The 13,535-nt window shown below is 37.9% G+C and overlaps 1 protein-coding gene across 2 annotated transcripts in view; it reads left to right on the top strand.

Annotated features, from left to right (window-relative positions):
• tmem248 (transmembrane protein 248) overlaps positions 1–4,549 on the top strand; it is a 16,537-nt gene extending 11,988 nt beyond the window's left edge. For both annotated transcript variants that reach the window (XM_062433482.1, XM_062433481.1), the window contains exon 7: positions 445–4,549. In XM_062433482.1, coding sequence (XP_062289466.1) covers positions 445–465 — 21 coding nt within the window. In that variant the 3' untranslated portion in view covers positions 466–4,549. The remainder of the gene's footprint in view (positions 1–444) is intronic.
• Positions 4,550–13,535: the final 8,986 nt, after the last annotated feature.

Raw genomic sequence — 13,535 nt, 5'->3', positions numbered from 1 at the left:
TCCTTATTTATATTACTGAGAAACATAAGTAATAAAAAGATTGTCACCTTCTAACTTCCTTATAGTTGTCTTTGCTCTCAACAATGACTGCTCATGTCAGAAACTTGTAGGAGAAAACATAAGCAGCCAATGTGGTATATCTACAGCCGCCAAAGCCCTGATATGTACTGCTAGTTACACTTTTAAAGAGAGGCACATCAGCAGCATAGCTTACATAATTGTAATGTAGGCGTTGTAACTATGCTGCACTCCCACCACTGAAAACCACAACTATAAATCTAGTTTGATTCTTACAGCAAATATGCAGAGGACTTAAACAGTTCTCACTTTGGCACCATCTGGCGGTAAAATCAAGAATGACACTTTGAATGGCAATGACACAAAGGATTGTAAAATTGTTCAACTGCATGCATGCCAAACTTAAACTCTTTTCCTGTCTTGCAGGTGGCACTGTCAGAGGGTTAAAAAGGCATCCGAGATCTGTGTCAGAACTTACCTGTAACATGGACAAACTCAAAGAAACAGAAGAAGTGAAAATACCAGTTGCCTAGTGAACCCTGGAAATACAATAAGGGACACAAAAGCTCTGTGAATGCATTACTCTTGCAACGTTGGGTCTTTCCAACCAAAGATATACAAGTGCCTGTATCTATGGTGTAAATATTTGCAGGAACTCTAATATTCAGTGCAAAACCTTTTTTTTCTCCTTCTTCTTTTTGTCTATTCTTATCATTTTGCCTGAGTCCCCGTGTGCCATGTCAGAACATGCAGTACATTAACAAAGCAGGAGGCCAGACTATAGAAGAACATAGCCATTTTTCTAGGAGTCATTTGGTCTCATTTCCAAGCAAGATATTAAAAATAAAAAAGTTTTGTGGCTTTTATCACAAAGTTATTGCTGTAAATGTTTGGATATCTCAAAACTATGTAAATAGGGCTGTCGCAATAACTGCAATATTGCAATACTGCGCTATGTTTGCTTTTTTATTTTTTTCATGAGGCTAGTCCCTTCTTGTTTTACAGTTAAATGCGTGTGTATTGAATGTTAAACCCCAGTCCAGTCCAGTGGCTGCGGAGGATCTCGCCCGCCACATTCAGCGTCTAGTGCGCTGAGTTCTCGTTCATGGGGCTCCACGGAGCTTCCTGGAGCTAGCATCCAAGCTAAGAAGCTGACCTGGCGCCAGGCTCGGAGTGAGCTGACCAGGTGTCTGTGCTGATGCTTGGTAGTTGAAAAAACACATCTATATGAATATTTTATCCCGGTTAGATGTTTAAATTCTTCCGGGTCACCGCGCGGCTGAGTTGGCTGCCATTTAAAAGAAGTTTTCCATCAATCACACAATCTAAAGACACACCCAGTCGGATTCCTTTCATAAATCACAGGTTTAAGGGGACTTGGCTGTAGGACAACTTTTTTTTTTCCTGCCACAATACAATTTAAAGTGTTTTCCGTGTTTGTCAGGTACTGCTGCTCCATTCAGCCAACACATAAGACTAACATACCTTGATTTTCACACACAATAATACGCTAATAAAAAGGCGCTAATACTGCAAAGACTGCATACCGCACTGATGAGCCACGCTGAATCACCAGGGAAATAGCTTCACCGCGACAGCACTACGTGTAAACTAAGCATTGTCACATGATGAGCATGATGTTTAGTCACTTGAAAGATGTTGAAGTGCGCTAAAATATGCTTTAATACCCAACTTTAGTTATTTGCGTGAGGATGAGAAGCTTGTGACACGTTTTATAATTAAATCTTCAGTATGCACTTGTCATTGTAGCCTTGAAGGGAGGAGAATGAATGTAGCACTTAACAGTGTAATCAAACATTGGTCAGGATTTGGACATGGCATTAATCTCAATTAACTGAATTTAATTTTTTTCCCCAAATTAACCTTTTTTGTGTCTGCAATATAAATAAACATGAAGTATTTGAATGCTAGCACTGTGCACATTAATGTATGGAAAGAATACAGTGTGAACAGTAAAATTAATCAGTTTAAAGTTAAATAAGCTGCCGAACGTCCTGTGGTCTGTGATGAGGTTTTTGTTGTTTAAGTAGATTTTGGCACTCCTTAAAAATGTTTTTCTTTCTCCTTTTTTTTTTTCTTTTCCTTTGTGGCTTTTTATAAGTCACTTGCCTCTTGTCTTTCATTTGCTGCTTGTAGCCCCCCCCCCCCCCCGCAGCAGCAGTTTAATATGTTTGGCTTCCGGACTTATTTGATGTTCAATACAGTCTTCTCAGTTGCACCTGGATAAAGCAAAACAATATCTTGCCTTACCTGCGGTGGACTTGCTTGCTTTAAATTAGGCGGGGAGAGATCATTTTCTCCCTTTCCAACATTAACTTGCTGGTCCCTTCTTCCATAGCCATCCTTCACATTTTGTTTCTTCCACTACGATGAGCCTGTGGTTTCAAAATCAAAACTTGTGATCTTTGTCCTTTTAATGTACTTGTCAAGTGGCCCTTGAGTTATTATGTTTTCTGACTTACTTGTGCTTTCGTTTTAAGCAAATCAATATCAGTTCAACGTGTTAAAATGTTTGCATAGTTAGTGCACCTTTAGATTTCTTGCACATTGTGTTATTTGCTCCTGTGATGTTTTCTTTGTCCAAGATCACATGTGAACAGTAATGTTGAGCTAAATAAACCTTGTACCAGTTCAGCTGTTCCTAAAATTAAATATAATTATATAATTATATTTATATAATTAATATATTTATGTTGTAGTAAAACAAAATGTGCAAAAAAACTAAGTGTGCGGGAGTGAGTTTGGGAAATGTGAAAAATGAAGGCGGCTTTAGACTGATTCTCTCCATGTCTAAATAATGAATATGGACTTGACTAGGCAAAGAGACGACACACGCTCACTTCCCCTGTTTTGACTTTCACATACGAGCATTTGCACATTTTCACCTGAACTGTGACTCTCATTGTGTTGCGCTGAATTTCTCATTGTAGCTTTAAGGATAAATAGTTTGTGCTCATCCGGTGGTTGGTATTTTCGAGAGCACGGCCGACTTTGACAATCATTTATTCTAAAATGTACAGCGACACATATTAGATTTGCAATAAATAAAGAGCTGTGTGCTGTAATTTGACACCAATGCAATATCTATTAAAAGTCATTGACGCTTGCTTAAAAAGTAACCACAGAACATACAGTATAAATTCAAATTCAAACCTTCATGCTGTCTTTAAAATATAAACAGTCTAAGTCCGCCTTTCGTGTCTGTTATGTATGACTTAATTACTAATACATTTTACTTACCTCTGTGTAATAATTTTGTTCCATAATTGATGTACCTGGTGAATGTACTTTTTTTATAAACAGCATAATCTAAATCTGAGATGCAACATTCAGAATTCCAAGTGATTTGAAATGATGTAGTTTGATCTTTTTTTCTGTTTGAAAGGCTTTACTTGAATTGTGTTTCTTTTTTTGTTTGAGTGGTATTCATATATTATAAGATTTATCTTTTTTGTGGCAAAAAAATGAATCTTGTCACATTATTGTATCAAAAACTTTGTACTTTTAATGGTTTGATTTGTGTGTGTGTGTGCGTGCGTGTTGGTGAATGGGTGAAAGAGGTTGGGTTTGGGTCCTTTTATCCCCCCTTTCCCCCCCCATTTCGAATGATGCTAGGACAAGTCTTCCTATTCTAATGTGTATCATATTTGAGCATGTTGCTTTTACTGTCATCACTATCTCCCGTTTGTGCTCTCACATTTGGACTCTTGCTTTTTCTTTTTTCCCCCCCTTTTTTTTGGTGCAAGGTTTGTCAGCTCTTACTGGACGGTTGGATCTTTTGGGGGTTGGCTGGGTGTATGTGGGGTGAAGGGGAACTTGAAGAGGATGACTGACTTGTGTCATAATGTTGCCAAACTGTCATGATCCGTGTCGACGAACTGCATTTTACCTGCGACTTATCCCTCCTTGTGTCATGTACTATTCTCATCCTTGGTCAGAATTGCATCTCTCTAATTGCAAAATGCCTTAACATTGTCCAGGTTTTCTTTGTGTCACATATCATATATTGTAACACACACACTGGCTTTACAGAAACAAAATCCAGAAAAGAAATATACTATTTTTTTTAATCACGTTTGAGCTCCAAGGAAACTCAAATGCTTAAGTGTACATTTAGTGAAACAGATTTTAAAAAGGAGCAGATGCTTGCTGTTGTAGTTTTTAAGCTACTCCACTGTATCACTAAGGACTATAGAGTAAAAACAGTGGATCCATATTCCCCTTAGCTACAGTATCTCCCAGTGTTCTCGGCCACATATTAAGCCACACACACGAGGCTGCCATTTCACCTTATCTGTTATCTTTGTCATGTCAGCAGCGCTTACAGGCAAGTATTAAGCCAACTCTGTGCCTTCTGCACTATCGAGCTGCATCCTTCCTCCTTGTACATACAGTAGATAGGACCATGATAGGTTTAATGTGGCTAGGACGTCATTCAAACCCTTTTCCTCTCCAGTGGAACTGCTGTAAATGAATTCAAGTTTAAATAAACTGTCTCTTAAGTTCACCATCACTGTGTCCCTGACCACCCTTTTGTACCACTGCATTTTCAAATTTTGTTACTTTTTTTTTCTACAGGGAGATTAATGACCTGCCCGTGGGAATAAATAGAACTAATTGGCTAGTACAGCGCTGGAAGTCTTGAGTTTTCTGTGTCGCAGTTACAGGATAATAAGACTGTTGATATTCTATGTTTTTGTTATTGTCAACAAATTCCATTAGGAGACCCAATTTAATAGTGTGTTAGTCCGTCTCTCAGTACTTTCTTTGGCGCTCTGCCTCAAGCTTAATTCATCCTACTGAAGATGTACGAGTGGGGACCCAAGAATTCCTGGAAATTGATTAAAACAAACAGTCGTTATAAATGTTTCAGTTGTAACTTTTTAATCCCCTTCAACATACTCTTCTTGAGATGCAATACACTTTTTCCAGCGCCTCCCCCCGTTCCCAAAAACATATCCTGTAGTCATATTTAGTCACTGTGTCCAGAGACTCCTGCAATTCTTCCTGGGTTTATTCCACAGTGGCAAATCTTCTCCCCTTTTAGTAATTTTTTTGACTACCTAGACACAATGTATAGTTAATTATTAAAATCATTTTCTAAAATAACATGGCACTTTCATTCTTTGCAAATATTTCTCAAAACGGGAGTACATTTTTGGGAGCTATTTTTAGTTGTGGATTAATAGTTAGAGTGTACAGCAGCAGGAATGTTGTGAATAGTTTCTGGACAATAATGGAGTTGTATGGCACAAAGGTAAATCTGTATCAGACTGTGGTTACATAGGAAATACGTGTTAGTTGAATTAATGGCTTATTGGTTTTGGTCTTTGTGAATTTAAAAAAAAAACTCTACTCAAGCAAGATATTTTACATACATCGAATCGTGGTTGTGGTTGGAAAAAGTAATAGAAGCTCCTGACACCTGACTTTTTTTTTTTTTTTTTTTTTTTTAAAATCAGTGAGATTCAAAGGGCAGATGGCAGCAGGGCAGAATGACCAAACAGTCCTAACCACTGCAGACCTTGATGGAAAAAATGTCAAAATGACCCTTGAGACCCGAAACCACTGAGCAGACCCATCTGCCCTGGTGGCAGCGCCTGTGAACGGGTGATCCTGAAACAGGATGGAGGTGTAGCTCAACGAATATTTGAAACAGAAATGTAGCTGCTGCTTTGGATGGTTTTGGTTAAATTAACTTTTCCATTAAAAAAAACTATCAGTTTACGCCTTGGGTCAATCCACCAATTTAGTCCAGACTAAATTATCTCAATTCAATTTTGTGCAGACATTTTTCACTTATTCTGTGTGATATCTCAATATTTACAAAATGGATACATTCTACATATAGGAGCTTTAATTTGACCATTAAATAATTTCAGTGATCAAATCATCTGCAACAATTTCCACATTGTGAGGTTTTTACCTTAAGGCAGTCACTGGCTGCTTGCCACTGGTGTGACGGCCCTCTTCTTTAGCACTCCTGCCCTGTATGTCAGCTCTCAACCAGGAGCTGGGAGGAGAGAATAAACAACTCTTAAGTACAGTGTACCAGAACATTCTGTTTGATTAATTCCCTCCCTTCGCTAATGCGGCCAGAGACAACAACAAGCTGTTTGCACACAACACAACACAGCTAAGAGTGGACAATTTACAGCCAGTCCTGGTGTTTGCTGGAAAATCCCAGTCGAGGTGGTTTGATGCCGTCTGTAAATCTTATTAATCTGTGCCGACTATTAAATTAAAATGGTCAAAACACATAAATCACACATTGGTGATCCCACTGCTGGGACAGAGTCACTATTTACTCCTGTTTGAGTCATACCTCGTACACATTCCTTTTTGTGGACTCAGCATAAAATTTCTGCTTTTAATCCATTTTGAGAGAATATATTAGAGGATTATGGCAAAAATGTCTAAGTGGTGTAACCATAAAAACTTTGTATTCTCAATAAAAACACCATATCAACTAGTTTGGCATGATCTTACATTATAACTTTTTTATATTAAATAAAGGTAATGGAATACAATTATTTGTATAAGTGCACTAAAATGCAGTCTAGGTGGTTAAATTATTTAATTTATCATTCTTTCGTGGTTACACCATTTGACATTTTGTTGAATATTCTTTTTAGTTAAAAACAATGTACAAATGTAATTTTTAAAATGACAAAACCAACAATAATACAAAATGTACATTTTAACAAACCTGATGCTGCTTTTAAAACTATTTTTCAAGATATTTTGGCTTGCCCATCTTGCCAACCCTTATTTGTCACTGACCCTGTTGGTCAAAGACCCTCCATATAAGCAGAAAGTACAGCCCATACACTGTAAATACAGTTATAATTCAGCTTACATGAAAAATAACAATCATGATGCAAGACTTTAAATGGAAATGTACAAGACTGCAGGCAAAAAGAGTAGTGAAAGACTGTTCGAGCAGAGCGGAGTGGTCATAGATTGAATACACACTGTATAATGAGGTGAAATTAAGTATAATTTCTGAGAAAGGCAGCTGACGATAAATCAACTTCTCAGCAGTACAGTATGTTGGAGCTTGTGTATACAGTGGGAGGAGGTTGGTGGAACCCACTGGCTGTCATTAGTAACGTTGAGTTTTGTTTGTGTAAAATCTTCATGTGGCTCAGATAAGTGCAGCGAAAGCCAACAGACATGAAGAAGTTAATATTCAGACTCACATCCTGATTGAAATTCTCATAACTCCCACAAAGATAAGAGGAAAGACCATTAAGCCAAAGACTTGTGCTGGAGCCAAATATGTTATCACTATTGCTGCAAGGTCTATGAACCCTCAACAGCTGGGAAAATATGTGTGTGTTTCACAAATGGTAAAGGCCAAAAACAGGAAATACAATAGCAACTCCTTGCTATACAGTATGGGACAGCCAAAAGCGAAATGACTACACCTACTAATAAAAATAAAAGAAAAAGTCATCCAGAATACTGGCAGGCATGAAGCCATAAAACCTCCAGTACTCAATTTTGATACCAACCCTTCTCACACTGTCCCCTGCTCCCATTTACCAAGCGCACAGAAAGGACATGTAACTCTTCAGAGTGAACTAAATTTAGAGGCCTGTAAGTAAAAGACTATTAGCATATATCAAATGTGCACATGCATACCTGAAAGTAATAAAAGCCATCTTTGCTGAGTATAATTACCTTCTCTTTAAAGCTGCATTTACCTTCCTATTTTAAAATGGTTCAGATGACTATGTGCAATTTTAGAGGGGCCTCTCATAGTGGCAAACCCACACCTCTGCAGTTCCAACAAGCTATACACAGCTTTTTTAGCTTTCCTTGAGCTGGATATTTTGGTTTTCTAGCCTGCAACTCAATTCTTATCACCATGTTTCCAGCTGCAACAACCACACAGCAGTTGTTTATACTAAACAAAGGTCGGAGAAACTGACAGCACCTGCCAGCACCCAATGGCAACCAGACAATGTTAACAACTAGTTGGAAAACATAGTGGAGCATTTAGCAGCTAAAGAGACATTTCTGTTATGAGTTAATAGAGAGAAAAGGGTTAAAAGTGAATATTTGACTCACATTCTCCAGGTGAAAAGAAACTCAACTCCAAATGAATGCTGATGTTGCTCCATGCCTGCTGGATATGTAATTAGGCATAGCCTTATCCTCAAACAGCTCAGGAAGTTCAGGCAATCAACAAACTTGAACTGCAGTAATGCAACCATTTACATACTGGTGTGAAAACATTAGGCAAAAAGAAAAACACAAAATTGCAACAGGTAGAAGGCAGAGTGAGACCAGCCTCTAATGATTCATCTGCAGCTCTTCATCAGCAGTGATGGGTGCAGAGCAGAGAGGCACAAAGCAGGAAAGGCACAGGTGTACTCAGTAACATTTATAATGACTGCAAGGGTCCTGGTATTGTACATGCAGATGCACTGAAAGGGCAACTAGGATACATAATGGAAGCGAGGCCTCATTAGTAAAATGAGTCATACCCGTTCTGTACCTGCTCTGATAAGTCCAAATATCAGTAAAAAAAAAAAAAAAAAAAAAAAGTGTATACACTTGGCTTTGGAAAAATCCTGAGTGGGTGACCTGTTGTACTTTGTTAAAAGGTTAGTGGTCAGTCACTTTTTTACAAAGCACTGCTGCCTCGGATGACTGCATATAGCATGAGCATGAACTTAAACACACACACACACATTTATTCATATTTTTTTTTTAAATATATTGAATTAATAAATAATACTAGAAATGACAGATTCTCAGCATTGCTAAAACAACCTGTTTTAGACAGAGGCTCAAATTACAGTCTTCATAAAGGGATAGAAGGAAGATAAATAAGGAGTTTTTGATTATAAATAATGTAAAGAAATTCCAGTAGAGCCCCAGAATATAAATACAGACCTGGAAATTGCATGATGCGTTCCCCTTTAAAGAGTGACTTGAAGAGAGAGAGCCACTAAAATTTAGAGCATATACAAATAGGTTAGAGCCTTATTTGCAGTTGCTTCCACATGTACTTCAAACACGTCATCAGGAGCAGGTAGAGGTGTTAGGAAACCACAGCTAATGAATTGCAGGTGTGCCAGATAATTGCTCAGTTGTATCAATTAGGCTGATGATGTCACAGGGCACTCTTCATCTGTGTTTACAATTACTGTGTCACTCATTCATTTAATTATGTGCAGAACCACAAGGAGCAGGAGCTGCACTTACAGGGTACATTTTGTGTCAGAGAGACAGAGAAAAAAAAAGTATCCCCTGTTGATAGTGAAATTGAATTTATTTGTGGAAGCATGATTTTTCTGTTGTCACCACCAGGGGGCAGGGTTGGTAGACTTATAGATGAGAGGCAGGCCTGCTTCACTCTAATGGCTCTTAGGTCTCTCTTAGATGAATTTATAATAAATAGATGTACCTGGGGCAAATGATGCAGCTCTTACTGGCAGTGGATGGTTGGAGAACTTTGAAAATATTGAATGCTTGGTGTTTTTTTCTACCCACACAGTATGTATCATGAGCTATAACACAAGGCCTGTCACTTCTCAGTCTACAGGTTGATGCATTCAGCCTCCAACATCTCCAGAAGCACAGTTAATCTCTGGTCCTGAGTGCCATTTCTAATGGAATAAAGGAGTCTGAGCACCAATTTCCTCACTTTTCAAACACCATCCTTCAATTTTGGACATCATTTTTATCCGTTTTACCGTATATGAGGAGGAGAGTTTCTTTGTGTTCACCTTAAATCTCAGGTTAATGCATGTATGTACGAGCATCATTTGCGACATCACATCATTTTGCAAAGTGTGATGGGGAGACTTGAAATGGAAAAAAATTGTTCATATATATATGATTTTTCATTGAGGGAGATGTAGTATATGTCATTTAAATATCCCTACTAGAGGTTTAAATACATACAAAACTTCTCTGCTTTGAATTATTGTGTCTGAAATGTTTTTTCCATTAAAAAAAGTTCAATTAGCTCATTAAACATTTCTTAATATGAAATCTTCTCCTTTTACCTTATTAAAAATCCTGAATGTGTAAATATGTAAATATTGATCATTTCAAAGGTTAAACTGCTAATCACAAGATGCCTCCTACTCCACGTAAAAAGTTAATTATCAGTGTGTGTGTGTGTGTGTGTGTGTGTGTGTGTGTGTGTGTGTGTGTGTGTGTGTGTGTGTGTGTGTGTGTGTGTGTGTGTGTGTGTGTGCACTAGAGGCTTTAAGTTTCCACATCACACTTGTTACATATTGGGCCATGTTTGGCTCCAAAGTAGTTGTGACTTTATGAATCATGCTCATAGCTACCAGCCATTAATTCAGATTTTTGTTAAACACAGAAAAACTTTCCACCTTTAGCAGCTGAATATGAAAATATTCAAATGAAGGAAGAGTTAAGATAATTAAACTTTTTTGTGTGTTGAAAAACATAATCGACACAAATTATAATTAAAGGCAGAGTATTTTTGTACGTTTGAGGCCTGGATTATAGTTTACCACTGCTCACAATCTTGGTAGTTACTAAATCCATCAAACCATATTTGGCATGTTGTCCTTGAATTGAGAGATAAATTTGGCTTTCCTTCTTATATCAAACATTGTCTTCAGTTATGTATCTGTCTTTTGAGCAGTCCCACCTCCAAGCAGTGTTAAGCTAAAACATTGTCCAAGGGCCCTTGTGTGTGTGTGTGTGTGTTATGTGTGAGAAGTTTTTTTGTGTGTTTGTGTGTGTGGCAGCATTGTGTGTGGCTAAAATTAAGTGCAGAGTTTGAGGCGTCAGTATAGGCCATTATGAACAAGCATATTTGAAAAGGTCACTCCTTCCCATGGCTCTACATTGAATTCCTGGGTGACAGGATCGGTGCAATGTCCTCGCAGCGTTTGTTAAGAGACCATTAATCAGATTTCTACAGACATGGCATGTAATTTGGCAGGGATTGTTTATCCTTTTTTCATTTACACCTCTGAATCAATGGCCTAAACAAAGACAGCTCTAGGTCTCAGTTGTCTACAAAGCTGTCTCTTAGTATTTAATTGATAGGTACAGTCACTGTTATTTAGCGGGAGGGGCAAGTCCAAGCAGCCAAGGAGACAGTCGGAGTTAAGATAGTCCAACACACATTTACTTCTCTGTCTGCAGACATTTTTCGAATATGTTAATGATCAAGAACACAGCTAGTAAAAGGAGGCAGCAGCTAATTTACCTATAGTTACATTGTGTTAGAGACTGGATGGGAAATGGACTTAGCATAATATTGGCAATGAAATTAAGAAGAAAAATGAATAGGCTTACAGAACAGGGATGTCTTATTGGGATGTGAATTATTCACTTAATTTGAAAAACCTTTCCAAAAGGATTTTCTCTTCAGCACTTTCAGCACTTTCAGTACATAGAAAGAGAATTGCCTGCTACAATATATCCCAGATTCAACTATAATGAACTCCACAAGTCATAATTTAAAGGATAATTACATTTTCTTGTATTTTTGGCCATCATTTTTTATTCATTATGATAACATTTAATTCTAATCACCACTGTAATTGCTTAGATGTGGGAATACAACCACATTGCTGCAATGATGTGCAACAGGGCAACACTCGCAGGCAATCAGACAATCGCACAGGTTTGTAAGCAAGAGAGCAGTTCAGCCAGATTATCTAAACGGGTTTATTTCAACGTAAAATTAACAAAATGGCTGTATTTATCCCTCATAGCACTAGTACGGTAGATAAAATTGAAGCAGGAAATTAGGGTAATATTTAATCTGTTTGTCTTTTTTTTCCTTCCAAATACCTCTGAGTGCTTGTGCTTGTTGCCCATATGACTCCTATTTTAGCAATGTCACTGTCTTCCAAGATCCCAGCTATTAAATCTGTGACTACAGTGTATTTATTAATGATGGATATTCCAAAACTACGTAAATAATACAGATCAAAATGCAGATATCAAGCACTCAAGTGGGGACACATGAGAATGTGATCGCTCAAAACACCTCTTGAGGTGGACAGGGATGCACTTTGCCACATTAACAAAAAGGGCCCAATTTTCCTGCAGAGCAACCGCAGTGACCTTAGACTGGCGACATGGTAATTTTGTGGATTTCTCCCCGTTCTGTAATTTCATGGTGCACCATGTCATTGCTGGCAATAATATGAACACTTGAGAGAAGAGTAATTGGGAGATGTGATGTGATTTTGATCATCACATCATCTTTTAGCGTTGATGCAGGCACTTTTAGTGGTAAACCCTGGCAGACACACGTACATATCTCCATGGGCACGTCAAAAATTCAGTTTTGATATGATTAAGACAATATTGCAGAGAAAGTGGAGTGTGTATTGGGCTAGATTAAGGAGTGGTATTCATGTATATCCACAGCAGCTCGTAGGTTGCTTTCCTTTGGGCTGTTATCTGAAAAAGGCAGGACAGGAACCTAAATGTGTTCCACCTGCAGCATCTGATTAAAGAGATGTTTACCCAAAGCTGCAAAAACTAAAATCTCTTGTAAAATTGGACCAGACTTATCAGCTGATGGGCTGTTGCCTTGTATTCTACATACTCCAGCTTTCAGGTTTTCACAGTGCAGTCCATCAGCTGCATAGGACACACCCTGATCAAAAGAAGAAGATCACAAAGTTATTTTCTAAACTTCACTCTCTGCTCTTCATTTTTAACCTCTACAGGATTATCCCCCCCCCGCAGCACCCCAAAATGCTGGGTTTATTGGGATGAGCTACATGGCACAGAGTTTTTAAATGTTTAAGCCTGAAAGTATTTCCAGATTGAAGTAAAATATTTCTCAGTCATTATAAGCATTGGTGGGAGTGGAAAATGTGTATTTTATTCTTCCAATAAAGCTGCGATTTCTACAATTTTCTCAAGACACTCATAAATCATAACTTGAGTCATGCAAATGGGATTATTTTGAAGAAGTCAGTTTATGAAATCATAAAAATACAGATTATGTTTTTTACATTAGTGTCAAATAATGTCACCCTACTGTGAATATAAATGTATAACTGAATGCAGCTTATTTAATCACTTCGGTTTGTCTTCAGACAGACAAACACAATAAAAACATTAACAGAGCGCTTCGAACTTTGAACAATTCAAATAATATATACATTATTTTCTATCATTCAACAGCTACACTTCCAGTGAAGTGATGACATGCCATTAAACATCTAAAATGAAATTGTTGGTGTGCATCATTACACACAGAAAGCATGTGCACCAGGTTGTTTATGTTTCCGGAAACATGATTTCAACCTCAGAAGGGAAATCCTCTGCCCTGGGTGGAATATTTGGTGTGCAGCGTATTCATATTTGAGGTGCATTATATTGAAGTCTTTAGACCCCAAGCACATTAATTTCCTTTTGTGAGGAACCAGTCTGGGCTCTCCATGACAAAACTGTCAATGAGTCACCACTGGGGTGTGCGCTTATATTATTAGTAACTGGAAGCTTTATAAAGCTGATTTTAAAGG

The sequence above is a fragment of the Scomber scombrus genome, chromosome 14 (genome assembly GCF_963691925.1).
Source record: "Scomber scombrus chromosome 14, fScoSco1.1, whole genome shotgun sequence".
NCBI classification, from domain to species: domain Eukaryota; kingdom Metazoa; phylum Chordata; class Actinopteri; order Scombriformes; family Scombridae; genus Scomber; species Scomber scombrus.
The sequence above is the reverse complement of the archived record's forward strand: the minus strand, read 5'-3'. Positions and strand labels throughout refer to the sequence as shown.